Source organism: Oncorhynchus masou, chromosome 6, assembly GCF_036934945.1.
Source record: "Oncorhynchus masou masou isolate Uvic2021 chromosome 6, UVic_Omas_1.1, whole genome shotgun sequence".
NCBI lineage: Eukaryota > Metazoa > Chordata > Actinopteri > Salmoniformes > Salmonidae > Oncorhynchus > Oncorhynchus masou.
The window spans coordinates 4239436-4262504 of record NC_088217.1 but is presented as its reverse complement, the minus strand read 5'-3'; the positions used below and the strand labels follow the sequence as shown (position 1 = coordinate 4262504).

At 47.3% G+C, this 23069-nt stretch overlaps 1 protein-coding gene across 1 annotated transcript; it reads left to right on the top strand.

Annotated features, from left to right (window-relative positions):
• The first annotated feature begins 3777 nt into the window (after nucleotides 1-3777).
• ippk (inositol 1,3,4,5,6-pentakisphosphate 2-kinase) lies at nucleotides 3778-22361 on the top strand. The gene is made up of 14 exons (XM_064967424.1): nucleotides 3778-3975; nucleotides 4440-4499; nucleotides 5057-5152; nucleotides 5434-5500; nucleotides 5979-6103; nucleotides 7404-7493; nucleotides 8616-8674; nucleotides 9309-9381; nucleotides 11182-11310; nucleotides 17363-17495; nucleotides 20064-20199; nucleotides 21396-21498; nucleotides 21701-21780; nucleotides 21929-22361. The coding sequence occupies exons 1-14, from the start codon at nucleotides 3895-3897 to the stop codon at nucleotides 22167-22169; spliced, it is 1473 nt and encodes a 490-aa protein (XP_064823496.1). The 5' UTR covers nucleotides 3778-3894; the 3' UTR covers nucleotides 22170-22361.
• The last annotated feature ends 708 nt before the right edge of the window (nucleotides 22362-23069 follow it).

Genomic DNA, 23069 nt, shown 5'->3' with positions numbered 1-23069 from the left:
GGCTGTTCCACTGGATGTCAGAAGGTGAATTCACCAATTTGTAAGTCGCTCTGGATAAGAGCGTCTGCTAAATGACTTAAATGTAAATGTAAATGTAATTAGCCAGTAAAGAAGCTAACTAGCTTCTGGCTAGCTTCTATGGAGAATTACAGATTTGACGTAAATAATACTTTCTTTAAAAAAATACATATAAATTGGTGAGGCGGGTTGCAGGAGAGTGTTTTGAAGATGAGTTTAAAAAAGACAAAAAGAGTTTAAAAAAGACACCTGTCCACAACCTCAAACAGTCACACTCCAAACTCCACTATGGCCAAGACCAAAGAGCTGTCAAAGGACACCAGAAACAAAATTGTAGACCTGCACCAGGCTGGGAAGACTGAATGTGCAATAGGTAAGCAGCTTGGTTTGAAGAAGTCAACTGTGGGAGCAATTATTAGGAAATGGAAGACATACAAGACCACTGATAATCTCCCTCGGTCTGGGGCTCCACGCAAGATCTCACCCCGTGGGGTCAAAATGATCACAAGAACGGTGAGCAAAAATCCCAGAACCACACGGGGGGACCTAGTGAATGACCTGCAGAGAGCTGGGACCAAAGTAACAAAGCCTACCATCAGTAACACTACGCCGCCAGGGACTCAAATCCTGCAGTGCCAGACGTGTCCCCCTGCTTAAGCCAGTACATGTCCAGGCCCGTCTGAAATTTGCTAGAGAGCATTTGGATGATCCAGAAGAAGATTGGGAGAATGTCATATGGTCAGATGAAACCAAAATATAACTTTTTGGTAGAAACTCAACTCGTCGTGTTTGGAGGACAGAGAATGCTGAGTTGCATCCAAAAAACACCATACCTACTGTGAAGCATATGGGTGCAAACATCAGCATGACAATGATCCCAAACACACCGCCCGGGCAATGAAGGAGTGGCTTCGTAAGAAGCATTTCAAGGTCCTGGAGTGGCCTAGCCAGTCTCCAGATCTCAACCCCATAGAAAATCTTTGGAGGGAGTTGAAAGTCCGTCCAGCAACAGCCCAAAAACATCACTGCTCTAGAGGAGATCTGCATGGAGGAATGGGCCAAAATACCAGCAACAGTGTGTGAAAACCTTGTGAAGACTTACAGAAAACGTTTGACCTCTGTCATTGCCAACAAAGGGTATATAACAAAGTATTGAGATAAACTTTTGTTATTGACCAAATACTTATTTTCCACCATAATTTGCAAATAAATTCATTAAAAATCCTACAATGTCATTTTCTGGATTTTTTTTCTCATTTTGTCTATCACAGTTGAAGTGTACCTATGATGAAAATTACAGGCCTCTCTCGTCTTTTTAAGTGGGAGAACTTGCACAATTGGTGGCTGACTAAATACTTTTTTGCCCCACTGTATCAATGATGTTGCTCTTGCTGCGGGCGATTCCCTGATCCACCTCTACGCAGACGACACCATTCTGTATACTTCTGGCCCTTCCTTGGACACTGTGCTATCTAACCTCCAAACAAGCTTCAATGCCATACAACACTCCTTCCGAGGCCTCCAACTCCTCTTAAATGCTAGTAAAACCAAATGCATGCTTTTCAACCGTTCGCTGCCTGCACCCGCACGCCCGACGAGCATCACCACCCTGGATGGTTCCGACCTAGAATATGTGGACATCTATAAGTACCTAGGTGTCTGGCTAGACTGTAAACTTTCCTTCCAGGCTCATATCAAACATCGCCAATCCAAAATCAAATCTAGAATCGGCTTTCTATTTCGCAACAAAGCCTCCTTCACTCACGCCGCCAAACTTACCCTAGTAAAACTGACTATCCTACTGATCGTCGACTTCGGCGATGTCATCTACAAAATAGCTTCCAATACTCTACTCAGCAAACTGGATGCAGTTTATCACAGTGCCATCCGTTTTGTTAGTAAAGCACCTTATACCTTGGGCGGCAGGGTAGCCTAGTGGTTAGAGCGTTGGACTAGTAACCGGAAGGTTGTGAGTTCAAACCCCCGAGCCGACAAGGTACAAATCTGTCGTTCTGCCCCTGAACAGGCAGTTAACCCACTGTTCCCAGGCCGTCATTGAAAAATAAGAATGTGTTCTTAACTGACTTGCCTGGTTAAATAAAGGTAAACATTAACTTGTAAGTCGCTCTGGATAAGAGCGTCTGCTAAATGACTTAAATGTAAATGTAATGTAAATGTTCTTAACTGACTTGCCTAGTAAAATAAAGGTAAAAAATAAAATAAAAAAAATACCATCCCACCACTGCAACCTGTATGCTCTAGTCAGCTGGCCCTCGCTACATATTCGTCGCCAGACCCACAGGCTCCAGGTCATCTACAAGTCCATGCTAGGTAAAGCTCCGCCTCAGTTCACTGGTCACGATGGCAACACCCACCCGTAGCACGCGCTCCAGCAGGTGTATCTCACTGATCATCCCGAAAGCCAACACCTCATTTGGCTGCCTTTCCTTCCAGTTCTCTGCTGCCTGTGACTGGAACGAATTGCAAAAATCGTTGAAGTTGGAGACTTTTATCTCCTTCACCAACTTCAAACATCTGCTATCTGAGCAGCTAACCGATCGCTGCAGCTGTACATAGTCCATCGGTAAATAGCCCACTCAATCTACCTACCTCATCCCTATACTGTTTTTATTTACTTTTCTGTTCTTTTGCACACCAGTATCTCTACCTGCACATGACCAACTGATCATTTATCACTCCAGTGTTAATCTGCTAAATTGTAATTATTCGCCTACCTCCTCATGCCTTTTGCACACAATGTATATAGACCCTTTTAAATTTTTTTTATACTGTTATTGACTTGTTTATTGTTTACTCCATGTGTAAGTCTGTGTTGTTGTCTGTTCACACTGCTATGCTTTATCTTGGCCAGGTCGCAGTTGTAAATGAGAACTTGTTCTCAACTAGCCTACCTGGTTAAATAAAGGTGAAATAAAAATGTAAAAATAAAGTACACTATATACAATTGCCAATGGTGTGTGTGTAAGAGAGTGGTTGTGTGCATAGATGGTGATAATGAGGGGTGTTGAGAGGTGCCAAAACAAACAAGCCTTTGTGTGTCCCATTTTGCTGACGACACTTCCGGCTCTGCCCACCGACATCCTATTGAGGAAAACAAGAGCAAAGAGTAAGAATTCGGCAAATGGAGTGGGAAGATCATCACAGCTTCCAACTGTGTGGCAACAGTTTGGGGTAGGGCCTTTCCTAATTCAGCACAATGCCCCCGTACACAAAACGAGGTCTGTACAGAAATGGTTTGTCACGATCGGTGTGGAAGAACTTGACTAGCCTGCACCAAGCCCTGACCTCAACTCCATTGAACACCTTTGGGATTAATTGTAACGCCGACTGCGAACCAGGCCTAATCGCCTAACATCAGTGCCCAACTTCACTAATGCTCTTGTGGTCACAGCAATGTTCCAACATCTAGTGGAAAGCCTTCCCAGACTTGTGGAGGTTGTTATGGCAACTCCATATTAGCGCCCATTATTTTTGGAATGAGATGTTCGACTAGCAGTTGTCCACATACTTTTAGTCATGTAATGTATCTTAGATCGCAGAACACATTCTCTTGGGGCACTGTCATTAGAATAACACGTGCGATTGGCAACAGTTTTCCATCCTCTTTTGATTGGCTGCCGAAAATATCCGAGTTCCGTTACGTCTGACTGAAGTATCCAATGAAAATTGCATCTAAAAACATCTGGCCAATACGATGAGAGTGGGCGGGACATCCTCCAGAAAGCAATAGTTCTTTGGTGTCAGTCAGTAGCTTAAAAATTATTGTCTTAGCAGAACTTGTGTGTGTTAGCCTGGCAAAGTTGCTGGAGTGAATAAGCTATATAGATTAATTTGCTTACAACGTACAGTTCTGTTATGGAACTGGACAAAATGGACGAGAACGACTGGAAATACCACGGAGAGGGCAACAAAAGCCTAGTGGTTTCTAATGTCCAGGTGAGCTAGCTAATGTTAGGTCAGTAAGCTAAAATCTTGGTAGCTAGCATATGCCACTAACTAGCTAATATATTAGCTAGCTGGTCAGGTTGTCTGGCGTCGTCCAGGTCTGTAAAAGCAAAACAGTGGAAAGTAAAATATTGTTTATTTTACTTGTCACTAGATTGTTTGTCTAGTAGTCATCTGATTTATTGTGTTTTTTTTCTTCTCTCCCCCACATCAGTTGCTAGCTACCAAATATCAAGCTAGCGTCGTAGCTAACGTTAGCCACATTTAGTGCCTTGGAAATCAAACTAGCAATGTATTTACGGTAGCAAGCAAGCTAGCTAGCTAACTTTAACCTTGCTGAGTTATCACATGGGTTACAGAAAGTGACTCTCACTCCACCTTTTTAAATGTATATTTAGGTACCTACTTTAAAATGATTTCCCATGCTGATATTTTCCAACACTCTTCCTATCCAGCACGCCAGAGTCCTTCGGCTCCTGAAGTATTCTACAGAAGATGCCGAAAACTCGCATAAGGTTAGAAAATTACAATTACAACCATAAACTGTCAGATCTTGGTTTGGTAACAAAAGATATGCTCCTAAATCGAAATGTCTTAAGAATTGGTTTATTCTGTGAATCGTTTAGTGTCTTTTTATTATGATCAACAACTCAATCCAACTCCCTGTATTGGTTTGTGTTTCCATGTGATAATTTAAAAGGTATTTGGGGGGGGGGCAGGGGGATTTAGTTTTTGGAAATCAACATTTGGGTGAGCAAGGCAAGGCGGAGTAACGTTCCGTTGCCACCATATTCTGATCTTTGGTCATTTTTAAAAAATATTTTTCCTCACTAAAAGTTAGGATTATGGGAGGGGTTAGCTGATCCCAGATCTGTCCATTTACTTGTGTAAGGCTCTCAAAGGTCCAGTTTAGGATGAATGGCTTTCATTGACTGCTTGTATCAACCAAGCGAGTGAAGGCACAAACACAAGTATCCCGTCATTGCATTTACACAGAGCTCTGAAAAAATGAACACTCCAGGATTGTCCCAGAAACCTAAGTTGTCTTGACGATCTGTTTCTTCTCTTCCAGACAACAGAACAAGCTTTTCGCCACATACAGAACATAGTTGACTATAGTCAAAATGTGATGAAGCCACTGCTGGGGGAGAAATTCGTCCACAACGGAGTAAGACATATATGTATATATTCTGCGCTAACCATGTTGTTGTAAATAGCATGGAACCTTTCCCCCAATATGTTATGAGGTTAACTGTTTGGTTAAAAGACAGTTCTTTTGCCACATGTTACTAATAAAGTTATCAAATCCAGTTGAAAGGTTATGGTCAGTTCTGTTCCATGATACTGCTTTGTATGAAAGTATATGCTATAGATAAACCAATCAATACATTATTGTATGATAGTATATGCTTTTGATACATTTCAATCAATGCATTATTGTTTGTGTAGGAGGCTGTGAAGCTCCCGCTGGACTTTGTCCGACAGCTGTCATTGAAGGTTCAGCGGGAAAGGCCAGGTACGTGTCGTCTTTGTAGTTGTCAGGGTTTTGCATCTTCAGGTTGTCATGAAATATGACACATCACATTTCCTTGTGTTGTTGTGGAACACATCAGCAGACTAAGCTGTGGTGCGTGTGGACGTGTGCATGTGAAGGTAGTGGTGACAGAATGCTATCTATAGGTAGTGGAATCTACAGTCTACGTGTCTGGTGGAATGGAACTCTAAAGGGCTTTGTATTTATTTCATCATTATGAGGAAAGGACTTCTTTATGACTAGAGTTAAAACCTACACATCAACGGCTAGTTCCCAGACACGGGTGATCACAGTCGGGGATTAAAAATCAGTCTCCAAGGAGATTCTCTGTTGAAAGAGCTGTTTAGTTCAGAACTAGGCTCAATGTGTCTGGGGGGGAAAAGGGCCCCAAATGTCTGACTGAAGTTGTGGTGAATGTGTTATAACAACCCTTCTGTCTGTGTGTTCCATGTCATGGCAGAGTCTCGCTGTGACAAAGTGATGGATACGTTTAGTGGATGTGCCTTGTGTCTGCCTAACCTCACCCAGCTCTCCTCCTGCTGCTGCTGCAGAGAACACAGACCTCCTCTCTGTATAGAGATTAAGGTACAGTCTCGGTCCTCTCTGTATAGAGATTAAGGTACAGTCTTTGGGCCCTGGTAAAAAAGTAGCACACACACACTACCATTCAAAAGCTTGGGGTCACTTAGAAAGGTCCTTGTTTTTGTCCATTAAATTAACATCAAAGGCCAGCATCCCGGAGTTGCCTCTTCACTGTTGACATAGAGACTGGTGTTTTGCGGGAACTATTTAATGAAGCTGCCAATTGAGGACTTGTGAGGCGTCTGTTTCTCAAACTAGACACTAATGTACTTGTCCTCTTGCTCAGTTGTGCACCGGGGCCTCCCACTCTTTCTATTCTGGTTAGAGCCAGTTTACGCTGTTCTGTGAAGGGAGTAGTACACAGCGTTGTACGAGATCTTCAGTTACTTGGCATTTTCTCGCATGGAATAGCCTTCATTTCTCAGAACAAGAATAGACTGACGAGTTTCAGAAAATGTCTTTGTTTCTGGCCATTTTGAGTCTGTAATTGAACCCACAAATGCTGATGCTCCAGATACTCAAATAGTCTAAATAAGGCCAGTTCTATTGCTTCTTTAATCAGAACAACAGTTTTCAGCTGTGCTAACATAGTTGCAAAAGGGTTTTCTAATGATCAATTATCATTTTAAAATGGTGAACTTTGCTAACACAATGTGCCATTGGAACACAGGAGTGATGGTTGCTGATAATGGTCCTATGTAGATATTCCATTAAAAATCAGCCATTTCCAGCTACAATAGTCATTTACAACATTAACAATGTCTACACTGTATTTCTGATCAATTTTATGTTATTTTAATGGACAAAACATTTATTTTTTTTCAAACACATGGACATTTAAGTGACCCCAAACTTTTGAGAGGGAGAGAGACCGACCATTTGGGACGGCCTCAGTTATCTCCCCATTTTATACATTTTTAAGGATGGAGCTATAGTTGTAGGAAGTTAAAGCTCATTGAGAAACACTGTAGAACCGGTTCTCAAAACCAATTTACATTCCTGGTTAAACAATGATTAAACAAACAGATTCTGTAAACTTGACACTAGTTTTTTTTTTTTTTTTTAAATATACAAGACCGTGAAAAGACATGTGATGACACTCCTTTTATAAGGACCTGGGTTATTGAATACAGGATTAAAGGAAAACTGAGTCAGAAGTCATGGGGGTTTTGATGTCAAGCGATAAAGGGACAAGTGTGTTTTTTATTTTTTTTATTTTTTTTTAGCTAAAAGAGAACCGTTTTGTTTAATCCACTTAATCAAGTCAGCCACAGTGACTCACTTCTGGTCTCGTGTTTTACAGCCCAAATGTGGATTTCTGCCGTCCTCGAGATACGTTACGAAAGAAATCAAAAACCTGGTGTGCCGCTTCTGCATGCATCAACATTTTAAGGTGAGTTCACATTGTTTAGGGAACGACGTTGGAATAACCTGTTGTACTACATTAGTTTGATGACCTTGACCTTTGACCTTGGGGGTTATTCAATGAGAAATGACGTGTACATTACCTAGTCAAATAGAACGGAGCACACCTCTGCTTCACTTGACTGGTCCTTTTGACTATACCAGGGAATAGACCTGGGTTAGGACATCTACCAGAGAATAGACTGGGGTTAGGACATCTACCAGAGAATAGACTGGGGTTAGGACATTTACCAGAGAATAGACTGGGGTTAGGACATTTACCAGAGAATAGACTAGGGGGTTAGGACATCTACCAGAGAATAGACTGGGGTTAGGACATCTACCAGAGAATAGACTGGGGTTAGGACATCTACCAGGGAATAGACTGGGGTTAGGACATTTACCGGAGAATAGACTGGGGTTAGGACATTTACCAGAGAATAGACTAGGGGGTTAGGACATCTACCAGGGAATAGACTGGGGTTAGGACATTTACCAGAGAATAGACTGGGGTTAGGACATCTACCAGAGAATAGACCTGGGTTAGGACATCTACCAGAGAATAGACCTGGGTTAGGACATCTACCAGAGAATAGACTGGGGTTAGGACATTTACCAGAGAATAGACTGGGGTTAGGACATTTACCAGAGAATAGACCTGGGTTAGGACATTTACCAGAGAATAGACTGGGGTTAGGACATTTACCAGAGAATAGACCTGGGTTAGGACATTTACCGGAGAATAGACCTGGGTTTAGGACATTTACCGGAGAATAGACTGGGGTTAGGACATTTACCGGAGAATAGACCTGGGTTTAGGACATTTACCAGAGAATAGACCGGGGTTAGGACATCTACCAGAGAATAGACTGGGGTTAGGACATCTACCAGAGAATAGACTGGGGGGTTAGGACATTTACCAGAGAATAGACCTGGGTTTAGGACATCTACCGGGGAATAGACTAGGGGTTTAGGACATCTACTGGGAGCCAGGCATTTGTTATTGTGAAAGTTGAGTGTTATGATCCGTGTCTGCCCCCTGGTGGTGAGACTGGAGAACTGCGCCGCCGGGTGGAGACTGAGTTTTGTGCTCTTCTCTCGAACTCAACAGTTGGCCCATGGGAAGTGGAAACGGCTGAGCCAGTACTGTCCCTTAGACCTGTTCTCAGGGTGAGTGACAGTACACATCACCTGCCCAGTTATCAATTCAAGGGGCTTTATTGGCATGGGATACATATTTTTTTTAATTTTTTTTTTATTTAACCAGGCAAGTCAGTTAAGAACAAATTCTTATTTTCAATGACGGCCTAGGAACAGTGGGTTAACTGCCTGTTCAGGGGCAGAACGGCAGATTTGTACCTTGTCAGCTCGGGGATTTGAACTTGCAACCTTCCGGTTACAACGCTCGAGCCACTCGGCTACCCTGTCACATTTCCAAAGCAAGTGAAGTAGATAATAAACAATAAAAACAATTAACAGTAAACATTACTGACAAAAGTTTCCAAATAATAAAGACCTTTCACATCATATGTCTTTATACAGTGTTGTAAAGATGTGCAAATAGTTAAAGTACAAAAGGGAAAATAAATAAACAATGGTGTTTTGTTCTTCGATGGTTGACCTTCTGTTGTGGCAACAGGTCGCACATCTTGCTGCTGTGATTGTCACCATCTTGTGATACACATGGTATATCTACAACCATTGATCTGACCATGTTCAGAACTCGGTGCTCTCTCGTCTGTATATGATTCCACAGCATGTGGATAAAGTGCCATGTATACTCAGCCTGAATCTCTCTGCTTAGGAACAAACAGAGAATGTCCCTAGCCATCAAGCACTTGATAGAGGAACCTCAAAACAACTTTAAAATCTTCAAGGTATGTATCTCTGCAGTACACCTGTCGTACCCTTTCTGCAACAGTAGTCCTCACGTTGCATTGCACAATTTATTATTTCACTCTGACATGTCTGTCTCTATCCAGACTGGATCTATAGCTGTCAGGTTTATTAAACCTGTCTCTATCCAGACTGGATCTATAGCCGTCAGGTTTATTAAACCTGTCTCTATCCAGACTAGATCTATAGCTGTCAGGTTTATTAAACCTGTCTCTATCCAGACTGGATCTATAGCTGTCAGGTTTATTAAACCTGTCTCTATCCAGACTGGATCTATAGCCGTCAGGTTTATTAAACCTGTCTCTATCCAGACTAGATCTATAGCTGTCAGGTTTATTAAACCTGTCTCTATCCAGACTGGATCTATAGCCGTCAGGGTTGTTAAACCTGTCTCTATCCAGACTGGATCTATAGCCGTCAGGTTTATTAAACCTGTCTCTATCCAGACTGGATCTATAGCCGTCAGGGTTGTTAAACCTGTCTCTATCCAGACTGGATCTATAGCTGTCAGGTTTATTAAACCTGTCTCTATCCAGACTGGATCTATAGCCGTCAGGGTTGTTAAACCTGTCTCTATCCAGACTGGATCTATAGCCGTCAGGTTTATTAAACCTGTCTCTATCCAGACTGGATCTATAGCCGTCAGGTTTATTAAACCTGTCTCTATCCAGACTGGATCTATAGCCGTCAGGGTTGTTAAACCTGTCTCTATCCAGACTGGATCTATAGCTGTCAGGTTTATTAAACCTGTCTCTATCCAGACTGGATCTATAGCCGTCAGGGTTGTTAAACCTGTCTCTATCCAGACTGGATCTATAGCCGTCAGGGTTGTTAAACCTGTCTCTATCCAGACTGGATCTATAGCCGTCAGGGTTGTTAAACCTGTCTCTATCCAGACTGGATCTATAGCCGTCAGGGTTGTTAAACCTGTCTCTATCCAGACTGGATCTATAGCCGTCAGGTTTGTTAAACCTGTCTCTATCCAGACTGGATCTATAGCCGTCAGGGTTGTTAAACCTGTCTCTATCCAGACTGGATCTATAGCCGTCAGGGTTGTTAAACCTGTCTCTATCCAGACTGGATCTATAGCCGTCAGGTTTATTAAACCTGTCTCTATCCAGACTGGATCTATAGCCGTCAGGGTTGTTAAACCTGTCTCTATCCAGACTGGATCTATAGCCGTCAGGGTTGTTAAACCTGTCTCTATCCAGACTGGATCTATAGCCGTCAGGTTTGTTAAACCTGTCTCTATCCAGACTGGATCTATAGCCGTCAGGGTTGTTAAACCTGTCTCTATCCAGACTGGATCTATAGCCGTCAGGTTTGTTAAACCTGTCTCTATCCAGACTGGATCTATAGCCGTCAGGTTTGTTAAACCTGTCTCTATCCAGACTGGATCTATAGCCGTCAGGTTTATTAAACCTGTCTCTATCCAGACTGGATCTAGCCGTCAGGGTTGTTAAACCTGTCTCTATCCAGACTGGATCTAGGGTTTGTTAAACCTGTCTCTATCCAGACTGGATCTATAGCCGTCAGGTTTGTTAAACCTGTCTCTATCCAGACTGGATCTATAGCCGTCAGGTTTGTTAAACCTGTCTCTATCCAGACTGTTTGATCTATCCAGACTGGATCTATAGCCGTCAGGTTTGTTAAACCTGTCTCTATCCAGACTGGATCTATAGCCGTCAGGTTTATTAAACCTGTCTCTATCCAGACTGGATCTATAGCTGTCAGGTTTAATAACCCAGACAGCTGTCTCTATCCTGTCTGTCTCTATCCAGGGTGGAGAGTGTATCTACAGCTGTAAGGATGATGCTGACGTGTTGCAGGACCTGGATGAATTGGCTCAGCATCTACGGCCGTACTTCCTCCCTAGTGGCAGCCTTATGAACGGACACCAGTCCAGTAAGGTTGGTATCCACATTATATACTGCATCCTAAATGACACCCTGTATAGTGCACTACTATTGACCAAAGCCCTGAGGGCTCTCGAACTCAACTCTGGTCCTCAAAGCCAGTTCCACTGTGTTTTCATTGTTCCCCTCTGAAATCAGGGACTGATTTTTAGACCTGGGGACACCAGGTGGGTCCAATTTAATGATCAGGTAGAACAGAAAACCAGCAGTCGTCTCCGTCCATCGCAGGGTCAGAGTTGAATACCCCTGACATAGGGAATAGGGTGCAATTTGGGTAGGGCTGTCCCCGACATAAAATAAAATCTTGGTCGACCGAGAGTAGTCTTTTCTTCGCTGGTCGAAATGTTTAAACGTGCATATTTTCCCATATATGGATACATCCGGTGTGTTTAAAAAAAATAAAATCAACTTTCTGCAACGAGCTTGCCTGATGCTTTAAGCACGTTGTTTGGTTTAAGTAATTAAGACGCACACACACACACACACACACACACAAGACTCGAGGGAGCCAGAGATCAAGATGGCCTGTTTTTTGACCCCTCTCTCCTGCTGTTGGCCTTCCCAGATTCTGTCGTTAAGGGGAGGGAGCTGGATGGATAAAGGGAGGGGGGAGGGAGCTGGATGGATAAAGGGAGGGGGGAGGGAGCTGGATGGATAAAGGGAGGGGGAGGGAGCTGGATGGATAAAGGGAGAGGGGAGGGAGCTGGATGGATAAAGGGAGAGGGGAGGGAGCTGGATGGATAAAGGGAGGGAGCTGGATGGATAAAGGGAGGGAGCTGGATGGATAAAGGGAGGGAGCTGGATGGATAAAGGGAGGGAGCTGGATGGATAAAGGGAGGGAGCTGGATGGATAAAGGGAGGGGGGAGGGAGCTGGATGGATAAAGGGAGGGGGGAGGGAGCTGGATGGATAAAGGGAGGGAGCTGGATGGATAAAGGGAGGGAGCTGGATGGATAAAGGGAGGGAGCTGGATGGATAAAGGGAGGGAGCTGGATGGATAAAGGGAGGGAGCTGGATGGATAAAGGGAGGGAGGGAGCTGGATGGATAAAGGGAGGGAGGGAGCTGGATGGATAAAGGGAGGGAGGGAGCTGGATGGATAAAGGGAGGGAGGGAGCTGGATGGATAAAGGGAGGGAGGGAGCTGGATGGATAAAGGGAGGGAGGGAGCTGGATGGATAAAGGGAGGGAGGGAGCTGGATGGATAAAGGGAGGGAGGGAGCTGGATGGATAAAGGGAGGGAGGGAGCTGGATGGATAAAGGGAGGGAGGGAGCTGGATGGATAAAGGGAGGGAGGGAGCTGGATGGATAAAGGGAGGGAGGGAGCTGGATGGATAAGGGGAGGGAGGGAGCTGGATGGATAAGGGGAGGGAGCTGGATGGATAAAGGGAGGGAGCTGGATGGATAAAGGGAGGGAGCTGGATGGATAAAGGGAGGGAGCTGGATGGATAAAGGGAGGGAGGAGGGAGCTGGATGGATAAAGGGAGGGGGGAGGGAGCTGGATGGATAAAGGGAGGGGGAGGGAGCTGGATGGATAAAGGGAGAGGGGAGGGAGCTGGATGGATAAAGGGAGGGGGAGGGAGCAGGATGGATAAAGGGAGGGGGAGGGAGCTGGATGGATAAAGGGAGGGAGCTGGATGGATAAAGGGAGGGAGCTGGATGGATAAAGGGAGGGAGCTGGATGGATAAAGGGAGGGGGAGGGAGCTGGATGGATAAAGGGAGGGGGAGGGAGCTGGATGGATAAAGGGAGGGAGCTGGATGGATAAGGGGAGGGAGCTGGATGGATAAAGGGAGGGGGAGGGAGCTGGATGGATAAAGGGAGGGAGGATGGATAAAGGGAGGGAGGAGGGAGCTGGATGGATAAAGGGAGGGGGAGGGAGCTGGATGGATAAAGGGAGGGGGGAGGGAGCTGGATGGATAAAGGGAGGGGGAGGGAGCTGGATGGATAAAGGGAGGGGGAGGGAGCTGGATGGATAAAGGGAGGGAGCTGGATGGATAAAGGGAGGGAGCTGGATGGATAAAGGGAGGGAGCTGGATGGATAAAGGGAGGGAGCTGGATGGATAAAGGGAGGGAGCTGGATGGATAAAGGGAGGGAGCTGAATGGATAAAGGGAGGGAGCTGAATGGATAAAGGGAGGGAGCTGGATGGATAAAGGGAGGGAGCTGGATGGATAAAGGGAGGGAGCTGGATGGATAAAGGGAGGGAGCTGGATGGATAAAGGGAGGGAGCTGGATGGATAAAGGGAGGGAGCTGGATGGATAAAGGGAGGGAGCTGGATGGATAAAGGGAGGGAGCTGGATGGATAAAGGGAGGGAGCTGGATGGATAAAGGGAGGGAGCTGGATGGATAAAGGGAGGGAGCTGGATGGATAAAGGGAGGGAGCTGGATGGATAAAGGGAGGGGAGGGAGCCACCCAGCTCCCTCCCTTTATCCATCCAGCTCCCTCCCCCTAGGGGGAGCTGGGTGGGTGAGGGAGGTAAGGGGAGGGGAGCTGGGTGGGTAAGGGGAGCTGGGAGGGGAGCTGGGAGGGGAGGGGGAGCTGGGAGGGGGAGGGGAGCTGGGAGGGGGTAAGGGGAGCTGGGAGGGGGGAGGGAGCTGGGAGGGGGTAAGGGGAGCTGGGAGGGGGAGCTGGGAGGGGAGGGGGAGCTGGGAGGGGGTAAGGGGAGGGGGAGCTGGGAGGGGGGAGGGGAGCTGGGAGGGGAGGGGGAGCTGGGAGGGGAGGGAGCTGGGAGGGGGAGCTGGATGGAGGGGGAGCTGGATGGAGGGAGGGGGGGGGGAGCGAGCTGTCATTGTCAACGGACTCTAAAAGACACTTTGTTTGGATGGATAAGGGTAGGGAGCTGGATGGATAAGGGTAGGGAGCTGGATGGATAAGGGGAGGGAGCTGGATGGATAAGGGGAGGGAGCTGGATGGATAAGGGGAGGGAGCTGGATGGATAAGGGGAGGGAGCTGGATGGATAAGGGTAGGGAGCTGGATGGATAAAGGGAGGGAGCTGGATGGATAAGGGGAGGGAGCTGGATGGATAAGGGTAGGGAGGGGGGAGGGAGGTAAGGGGAGGGGGAGCTGGAGGGAGGGAGGTAAGGGGAGGGGAGCTGGGTGGGTAAGGGGGGAGGGAGGTAAGGGGAGGGGAGCTGGGTGGGTAAGAGGGGGAGAGCTGGAGGGAGGGGAGGGGCTGGAGGGAGGGGGAGCTGGAGGGAGGGAGGGGGGCTGGAGGGAGGGGGGGAGCTGGAGGGAGGGAGGGGGGAGCTGGAGGGAGGGAGGGGGGGGCTGGAGGGGGAGGGAGGGGGGCTGGGGGGAGCTGGAGGGAGGGGGGGGGGCTGTCATTGTCTACGGACTCTAAAAGACACTTTGTTTCCTTGCTGTTTTGAGGTGAATTTAAGCCAATCAGAAATACAATCAGACATGACTACATTTGCATTGCAGGCCAGGTAGCCTATAGACTTCTAGATGCGTAATCAGGTGCGCGTCCTTACTCAACATTGCCAATGAATAAATGGAATTAAATAAACCAGAACTAGTGTAGGTTGTGAGCTCTGCAAACAACACACCCACTCCGACAAGGACAACGGTAAACGACTGTAATAATATTGAATGCATTAACAGACATGACTGTAACCAAACGTTGTAGATGAGAAAAGAAGGGATTTAGCAGTAAATGTAGGATACTACTGGTGATTGATGTGTAATGGGGAATTGGTAGACACTAACAATTTAAAGGGAAAACAATGAATACGCCCAAAATGGCGAGACGGGGGAAGTGCATTTTTAGGACACTCCCATTGTTGGACCGGGGCATCCCTGCGGGCCCATTCAATGGATTAGTCCACTGAGACCGGGGCATCCCTGCGGGCCCATTCAATGGATTAGTCCACTGAGACCGGGGCATCCCTGCGGGCCCATTCAATGGATTAGTCCACTGAGACCGGGGCATCCCTGCGGGCCCATTCAATGGATTAGTCCACTGAGACCGGGGCATCCCTGCGGGCCCATTCAATGGATTAGTCCACTGAGACCGGGGCATCCCTGCGGGCCCATTCAATGGATTAGTCCACTGAGACCGGGGCATCCCTGCGGGCCCATTCAATGGATTAGTCCACTGAGACCGGGGCATCCCTGCGGGCCCATTCAATGGATTAGTCCACTGAGACCGGGGCATCCCTGCGGGCCCATTCAATGGATTAGTCCACTGAGACCGGGGCGGGCCCATTTCAATGGATTAGTCCACTGAGACCGGGGCGGGCCCATTTCAATGGATTAGTCCACTGAGACCGGGGCGGGCCCAATTCAATGGATTAGTCCACTGAGACCGGGGCATCCCTGCGGGCCCATTCAATGGATTAGTCCACTGAGACCAGGGCATCCCTGCAGGCCCATTCAATGGATTAGTCCACTGAGACCGGGGCAGGCCCATTCAATGGATTAGTCCACTGAGACCGGGGCATCCCTGCATGCCCATTCAATGGATTAGTCCACTGAGACCGGGGCATCCCTGCAGGCCCATTCAATGGATTAGTCCACTGAGACCGGGGCGGGCCCATTCAATGGATTAGTCCACTGAGACTGGGGCATCCCTGCGGGCCCATTTCAATGGATTAGTCCACTGAGACGGGGCGGGCCCATTTCAATGGATTAGTCCACTGAGACCGGGGCATCCCTGCAGGCCCATTCAATGACCACTGAGACCGCTGTGAATCAGAATCCTTGTGTGCCATGAAAAAAATAATCTATTTGTGACTGCTCCACTGGAGAATCTTGGTCTACCAACTGCCTATCAAACAATTAAAATGGGGTCAGCCCTACATTTGGAACATATCCTGTCTCTTTCTGTTTTAATGGCCCTGTACAGCCAGGGGACGAGCCTCTCCTCAGTGTCTGCTTCCTCCTTGGGAATTTTTCCTGGTCAATGTGCTTTTGCTTGCTCTCTGGGGCCGACGCCGGGTTACTGTAAAGCTCTCTGGGGCCGACGCCGGGTTACTGTAAAGCTCTCTGGGGTCGACGCCGGGTTACTGTAAAGCTCTCTGGGGACGACGCCGGGTTACTGTAAAGCTCTCTGGGGCCGACGCCGGGTTACTGTAAAGCTCTCTGGGGCCGCCAGGTTACTGTAAAGCTCTCTGGGGCCGACGCCGGGTTACTGTAAAGCTCTCTGGGGCCGACGCCGGGTTACTGTAAAGCTCTCTGGGGCCGACGCCGGGTTACTGTAAAGCTCTCTGGGGCCGACGCCGGGTTACTGTAACACAATGACTACTGCTGATATAAAAAGGTGTTTATAAATACATTTACTTGATTGGTGAGGATTCTGACATCTGAACGCTCTGGGCCCTGGTCAAATGGAATCCTATTCCCTCTGGGCCCTGGTCAAATGGAACCCTATTCCCTATGGGCCCTGGTCAAATGGAACCCTATTCCCTATGGGCCCTGGTGAAATGGAACCCTATTCCCTATGGGCCCTGGTGAAATGGAACCCTATGGGCCCTGGTGAAATGGAACCCTATGGGCCCTGGTCAAATGGAACCCTATGGGCCCTGGTCAAATGGTACCCTATGGGCCCTGGTCAAATGGTACCCTATGGGCCCTGGTCAAATGGTACCCTATGGGCCCTGGTCAAATGGTACCCTATGGGCCCTGGTCAAATGGTACCCTATGGGCCCTGGTCAAATGGTACCCTATGGGCCCTGGTCAAATGGTACCCTATGGGCCCTGGTCAAATGGTACCCTATGGGCCCTGGTCAAATGGTACCCTATGGGCCCTGGTCAAATGGTACCCTATGGGCCCGGGTCAAATGGTACCCTATGGGCCCGGGTCAAATGGTACCCTATTTCTGCTGGGCCCTGGTCAAATGGAATCCTATTCCCTCTGGGCCCTGGTCAAATGGAACCCTATTCCCTATGGGCCCTGGTCAAATGGTACCCTATGGGCCCTGGTCAAATGGTACCCTATTCCCTCTGGGCCCTGGTCAAAAGTAGTGCACTACATAGGGAACAGACTGTCTCAAACTGTCTTAATGTTCTGTCCTCCTTTCCTGTAACTTTCTCTTTAAACCCCCAGGTGGTTCTGAATGAGTTGATCCAGGTGATCGTGAGTGCCCTGTTGAGCTCCTGGGATCCCAGGAAGACTCACCTGTCTGAGGGCAGAGTGAGGTGTGAGGCCAGCCTCCTGCACCGGGACCTGCTACGCAACAGTGAGAGACGGGGATACTTGGCGTGGAGAATTTAAAAAAAAAAGGCTCATGCATGCTTTATAACAAGCTATACAGCATTATAAACCGGTGGTTCGAGCCCTGAATGCTGATTGGCTGACAGACGTGGTGTATCAGACCGTATACCACAACATTATTTTTTCTACTTCTCTAATTACGCTGGTAACCAGTTTATGATAGCAATAAGGCACCATGGGGGTTTCTGGGATATGACCAATATACCACAGCTAAGGGATGTATCCAGGCACTCTGTGTTGCGTCGTGTCTAAGAACAGCCCCGAGCTGTGGTATATTGGCCATATACCACACCCCCTTCATGCCTTATTGCTTAATTATATTGAATGTGTTACCAAAATATACCGAACCAAAATATAAACGCAACAATTTCCAAGATGTTACCGTGTGACAGTTCATATAAGGAAATCGGTCAATTTAAATAAATGAATTAGGACCCTGGATTTCCTAGATTTTTCACACGGGAATACAGATATACATCTGTTGGTCACAGATACCTTTTAAAAGTGTCCGTAGATTTATGTCTGTCCGTACCATAAACCGGATCGCCACCATGGGGCCCTTTGTTCACAACGTTGACGTCAGCGAACCGCTCGCCCAGTCTTAGAATGCATCACATGTCGGTCTTAGAATGCATCACATATTGGTCTTAGAATGCATCACATGTCAGTCTTAGAATGCATCACATGTCAGTCTTAGAATGCATCACATGTCAGTCTTAGAATGCATCACATGTCAGTCTTAGAATGCATCACATATCAGTCTTAGAATGCATCACATATCAGTCTTAGAATGCATCACATATCAGTCTTAGAATGCATCACATGTCAGTCTTAGAATGCATCACATGTCAGTCTTAGAATGCATCACATGTCAGTCTTAGAATGCATCACATGTCAGTCTTAGAATGCATCACATGTCAGTCTTAGAATGCATCACATGTCAGTCTTAGAATGCATCACATGTCAGTCTTAGAATGCATCACATGTCAGTCTTAGAATGCATCACATGTCAGTCTTAGAATGCATCACATGTCAGTCTTAGAATGCATCACATGTCAGTCTTAGAATGCATCACATGTCAGTCTTAGAATGCATCACATGTCAGTCTTAGAATGCATCACATGTCAGTCTTAGAATGCATCACATGTCAGTCTTAGAATGCATCACATGTCAGTCTTAGAATGCATCACGTCAGTCTTAGAATGCATCACGTCAGTCTTAGAATGCATCACGTCAGTCTTAGAATGCATCACGTCAGTCTTAGAATGCATCACGTCAGTCTTAGAATGCATCACGTCAGTCTTAGAATGCATCACGTCAGTCTTAGAATGCATCACGTCAGTCTTAGAATGCATCACGTCAGTCTTAGAATGCATCACGTCAGTCTTAGAATGCATCACGTCAGTCTTAGAATGCATCACGTCAGTCTTAGAATGCATCACGTCAGTCTTAGAATGCATCACGTCAGTCTTAGAATGCATCACATGTCAGTCTTAGAATGCATCACATGTCAGTCTTAGAATGCATCACATGTCAGTCTTAGAATGCATCACATGTCAGTCTTAGAATGCATCACATGTCAGTCTTAGAATGCATCACATGTCAGTCTTAGAATGCATCACATGTCAGTCTTAGAATGCATCACATGTCAGTCTTAGAATGCATCACATGTCAGTCTTAGAATGCATCACATGTCAGTCTTAGAATGCATCACATGTCAGTCTTAGAATGCATCACGTCAGTCTTAGAATGCATCACGTCAGTCTTAGAATGCATCACGTCAGTCTTAGAATGCATCACATGTCAGTCTTAGAATGCATCACATGTCAGTCTTAGAATGCATCACATGTCAGTCTTAGAATGCATCACATGTCAGTCTTAGAATGCATCACATGTCAGTCTTAGAATGCATCACATGTCAGTCTTAGAATGCATCACATGTCAGTCTTAGAATGCATCACATGTCAGTCTTAGAATGCATCACATGTCAGTCTTAGAATGCAACAAACACGTGGTCTGAGGTTGTGAGGCCAGTTGGACGTACTGCCAAATTCTCTAAAACTACGTTGGAGGAAGATTATAGAGAAATTAACATCAAATTCTCTGGTGGACATTCCTACAGTCAGCATGCCAATTACACACTCCCTTAACTTTATAGACATCTGTGGCAAAACGGCACATTTTAGTGGCCCCAGCACAAGGTGCACCTGTGTAATGATCATGCTGTTTTTATCAGCTTCTTGATAATGCCACACCTGTCAGGTGGATGGATTATCTTGACAAAGGAGAAATTCTCACTAACAGTGTTGTAAACACATTTGAGAGAGAGAAGCTTTCTGTGCGTCTGGAACATTTCTGGGATATTTTTGATTTCAGTTGAACCACGAGACCAACACTTTCACATGTTGTATTTTATATTTTTTGTTCAGTGTAGTTTGACGCTTAACTAAAACAAACAAACCTTAAAGAATTTACATTTTATATATTTAAATCTTATCAACGTCAATATTTGTATTTTTTATTTTTTTTCCAGCTAACCACAGCCTACCCAAAGATTGCGTCCTGGACAAAATTCTGGGGACTCAGATGTTGGATGATTTAGACATTGAGGGGTTAAACCCCCTGTTTAAACGAGTGGAGCAGCATCTACAGGACTTTCCTAAAGAGAGGTGAGAACCACAATACTGTTATTCAGTGGTTTCATTTGGCGTGTAATAACCTAGGTAGACCACTAGATGGCGTGTAATAACCCAGGTAGACCACTAGATGGCGTGTAATAACCTAGGTATACCACTAGATGGCGTGTAATAACCTAGGTATACCACTGGACGGCGTAATAACCCAGGTAGACCACTAGATGGCGTGTAATAACCTAGGTATACCACTAGATGGCGAAAGCACAGAATTGTCTAGAATGTAATTGTCTGCTGTAGAGTTAAGATTTCCCTTCACTGGAACTAAGGAGTTTATCCCAAACTATGAAAACCAGCCCCAGACCATGATTCCTCCTCCACCAAACTTTACAGTTGGCACTATGCATTGGGGCAGCAGGTAGCATTCTCCAAGCATCCGCCAAACGGGAAGTGTGATTCATCACTCCAGAGAACGTGTTTCCACTGTTCCAGAGTCCAATGGAGGCGAGCTTCACACCACTCCAGTCCACGTTTGGCATTGCGCATGGTGATCTTATGCTTGTGTGCGGCTGCTCTGCCATGGAAGCCCATTTCATGAAACTCCCGATTAACAGTTATTGTGCTGACATTGCTTCTAGAGGCAGTTTGGAACCCGGTAGTGAGTGTTGCAACCGAGGACAGACGTTTTTATGCGCTTCAGCACACAGGCTCACAGATTGGGACCGTCGTGTGGCCTACCACTTCGCAGCTGAGCCGTTGTTGCTCCTATACGTTTCCACTTCACAATAACAGCACTTACAGTTGACCAGGGGGGCAGCTCTGGCAGGGCAGAAATTTGACTAACTACCTTGTTGGAAAGGTGGCATCCTATGACGCTGCCACGTTGAAAGTCACTGAGCTCTTCAGTACGGGCCATTCTACTGCCAGTGTTTGTCTATGGAGATTGCATGGCTATGTGCTCAATTTTATACACCCGTATAGCCGAATCCACTAATTTGAAGGGGTGTCCGTCCTTCTAAATTGTTGTGACCATGTCAGACCATGAGACATCCCCAAAAAATCGATCTTCTCACAAACGTCTGTAGCATCTAAATGGGTTTGGCCCCCCGTTTGGATACAAACGCCAGCTGTACTTCCAAAGTTATCTTTAAAATTTTTTGGGGGGACTAATGAAAACAAATACCAACAATGAGTATTTTTTTCTCTTCTTATGACTGACTGTCTGCTTGTAGAAGTAGCTTTCAGATCGACGGACCGTACAGCCACAGCTTCCTGGAGAAGATCCAGAAGTGTCCGCCTGAAGACGACGGCTCTATCGAGTACGCTGTCGGAAAGGCGAGAACCCTCTTCTTTCTAACCACGCACGCAACTCTGTAAAACCTGGATTATTTACACAAGGCTCCATAAATATACATTATATTGCTTAGGGCTTTAGTGCTTGTTGTTCCCCACACAGGTTGTAGTCTAATAAAGTGGATTTGATTAAAAAATTAAAGAAATGTTAGCTTATTTGTCTAATATGGCTGTTTCTCATCAGGTCCACCAGTACAGAGTTGCCATGACAGCCAAGGACTGCTCTATCATGATCACCATAGCAACCTGTGGGGAGGAGGACGGGTGAGGACCTAGTTGAATTCTACCTAGTTGGCCTCTGTAGTGCGACAGTCCACTCCTTGTACTGTTAGCACAAACAGACTGGTTCCCAGGCTAACCAGTCACTACTATATACAGACCCCCATTCTTCACCCCTGTGTCCTGCCTACAGGTTGGACCAGAGCCTGGAGATCCAGCCTTCGAAGCCTCGCTTCACCTACTCCGTGTCCATCCTAGACCTGGACCCTAAACCCTACGAGAGCATCCCTCACCAGAGCAGACTGGACTCCAAGATAGTCAACCACTACCTGAGGAGCACCCTGCCCAACAACCAGGAACTAGCCAATCAGAGTGTCTTCCTGGGCTGGGACAGAGAAGGAGAGGACTGTACTCTGGTGTTCCATCCTGTATAACCACTCCCTCTGCTGTCTGGCCTTCCCGCTTGGTGTTACCTACACTCTCCATCCCCCGTACCCTAACCCCCTCCCCTAACCCCCTCCCCCGTACCCTAACCGCCTCCCTCCCCCGTACCCTAACCCTCTCTCCCCCGTACCCCCTCCCCCTCCCTCCCCCGTACCCTAACCCCCTCCCTCCCCCGTACCCTAACCCCCCCCCGTACCCTAACCCCCCCGTACCCTAACCCCCTCCCTCCCCCGTACCCTAACCCCTCCCCCGTACCCTAACCGCCTCCCTCCCCCGTACCCTAACCGCCTCCCTCCCCCGTACCCTAACCGCCTCCCTCCCCGTACCCTCTCTCTCCCCCGTACCCCAACCCCCTCTCTCCCCCGTACCCCAACCCCCCCCCGTACCCTAACCCCCCCCCCCCCCCGTACCCTAACCCCCCCCCCCCCCGTACCCTAACCCCCTCCCTCCCCCGTGCCCTAACCCCTCCCTCCCCCGTACCCTAACCCCCTCCCTCCCCCGTACCCTAACCCCTCTCTCCCCCGTACCCTAACCCCCTCTCTCCCCCGTACCCTAACCCCCTCCCTCCCCCGTACCCCAACCCCCTCCCTCCCTCCCCCTAACCCCCTCCCTCCCCCGTACCCTAACCCCCTCTCTCCCCCGTACCCTAACCCCCTCTCTCCCCCGTACCCTAACCCCCTCTCTCCCCCGTACCCTAACCCCCTCTCTCCCCCGTACCCTAACCCCCTCTCTCCCCGTACCCTAACCCCCTCCCTCCCCCGTACCCCAACCCCCTCCCTCCCCGTACCCCAACCCCCCTCCCTCCCCCTAACCCCCCCCTCCCTCCCCCGTACCCTAACCCCCTCTCTCCCCCGTACCCTAACCCCCTCTCTCCCCCGTACCCTAACCCC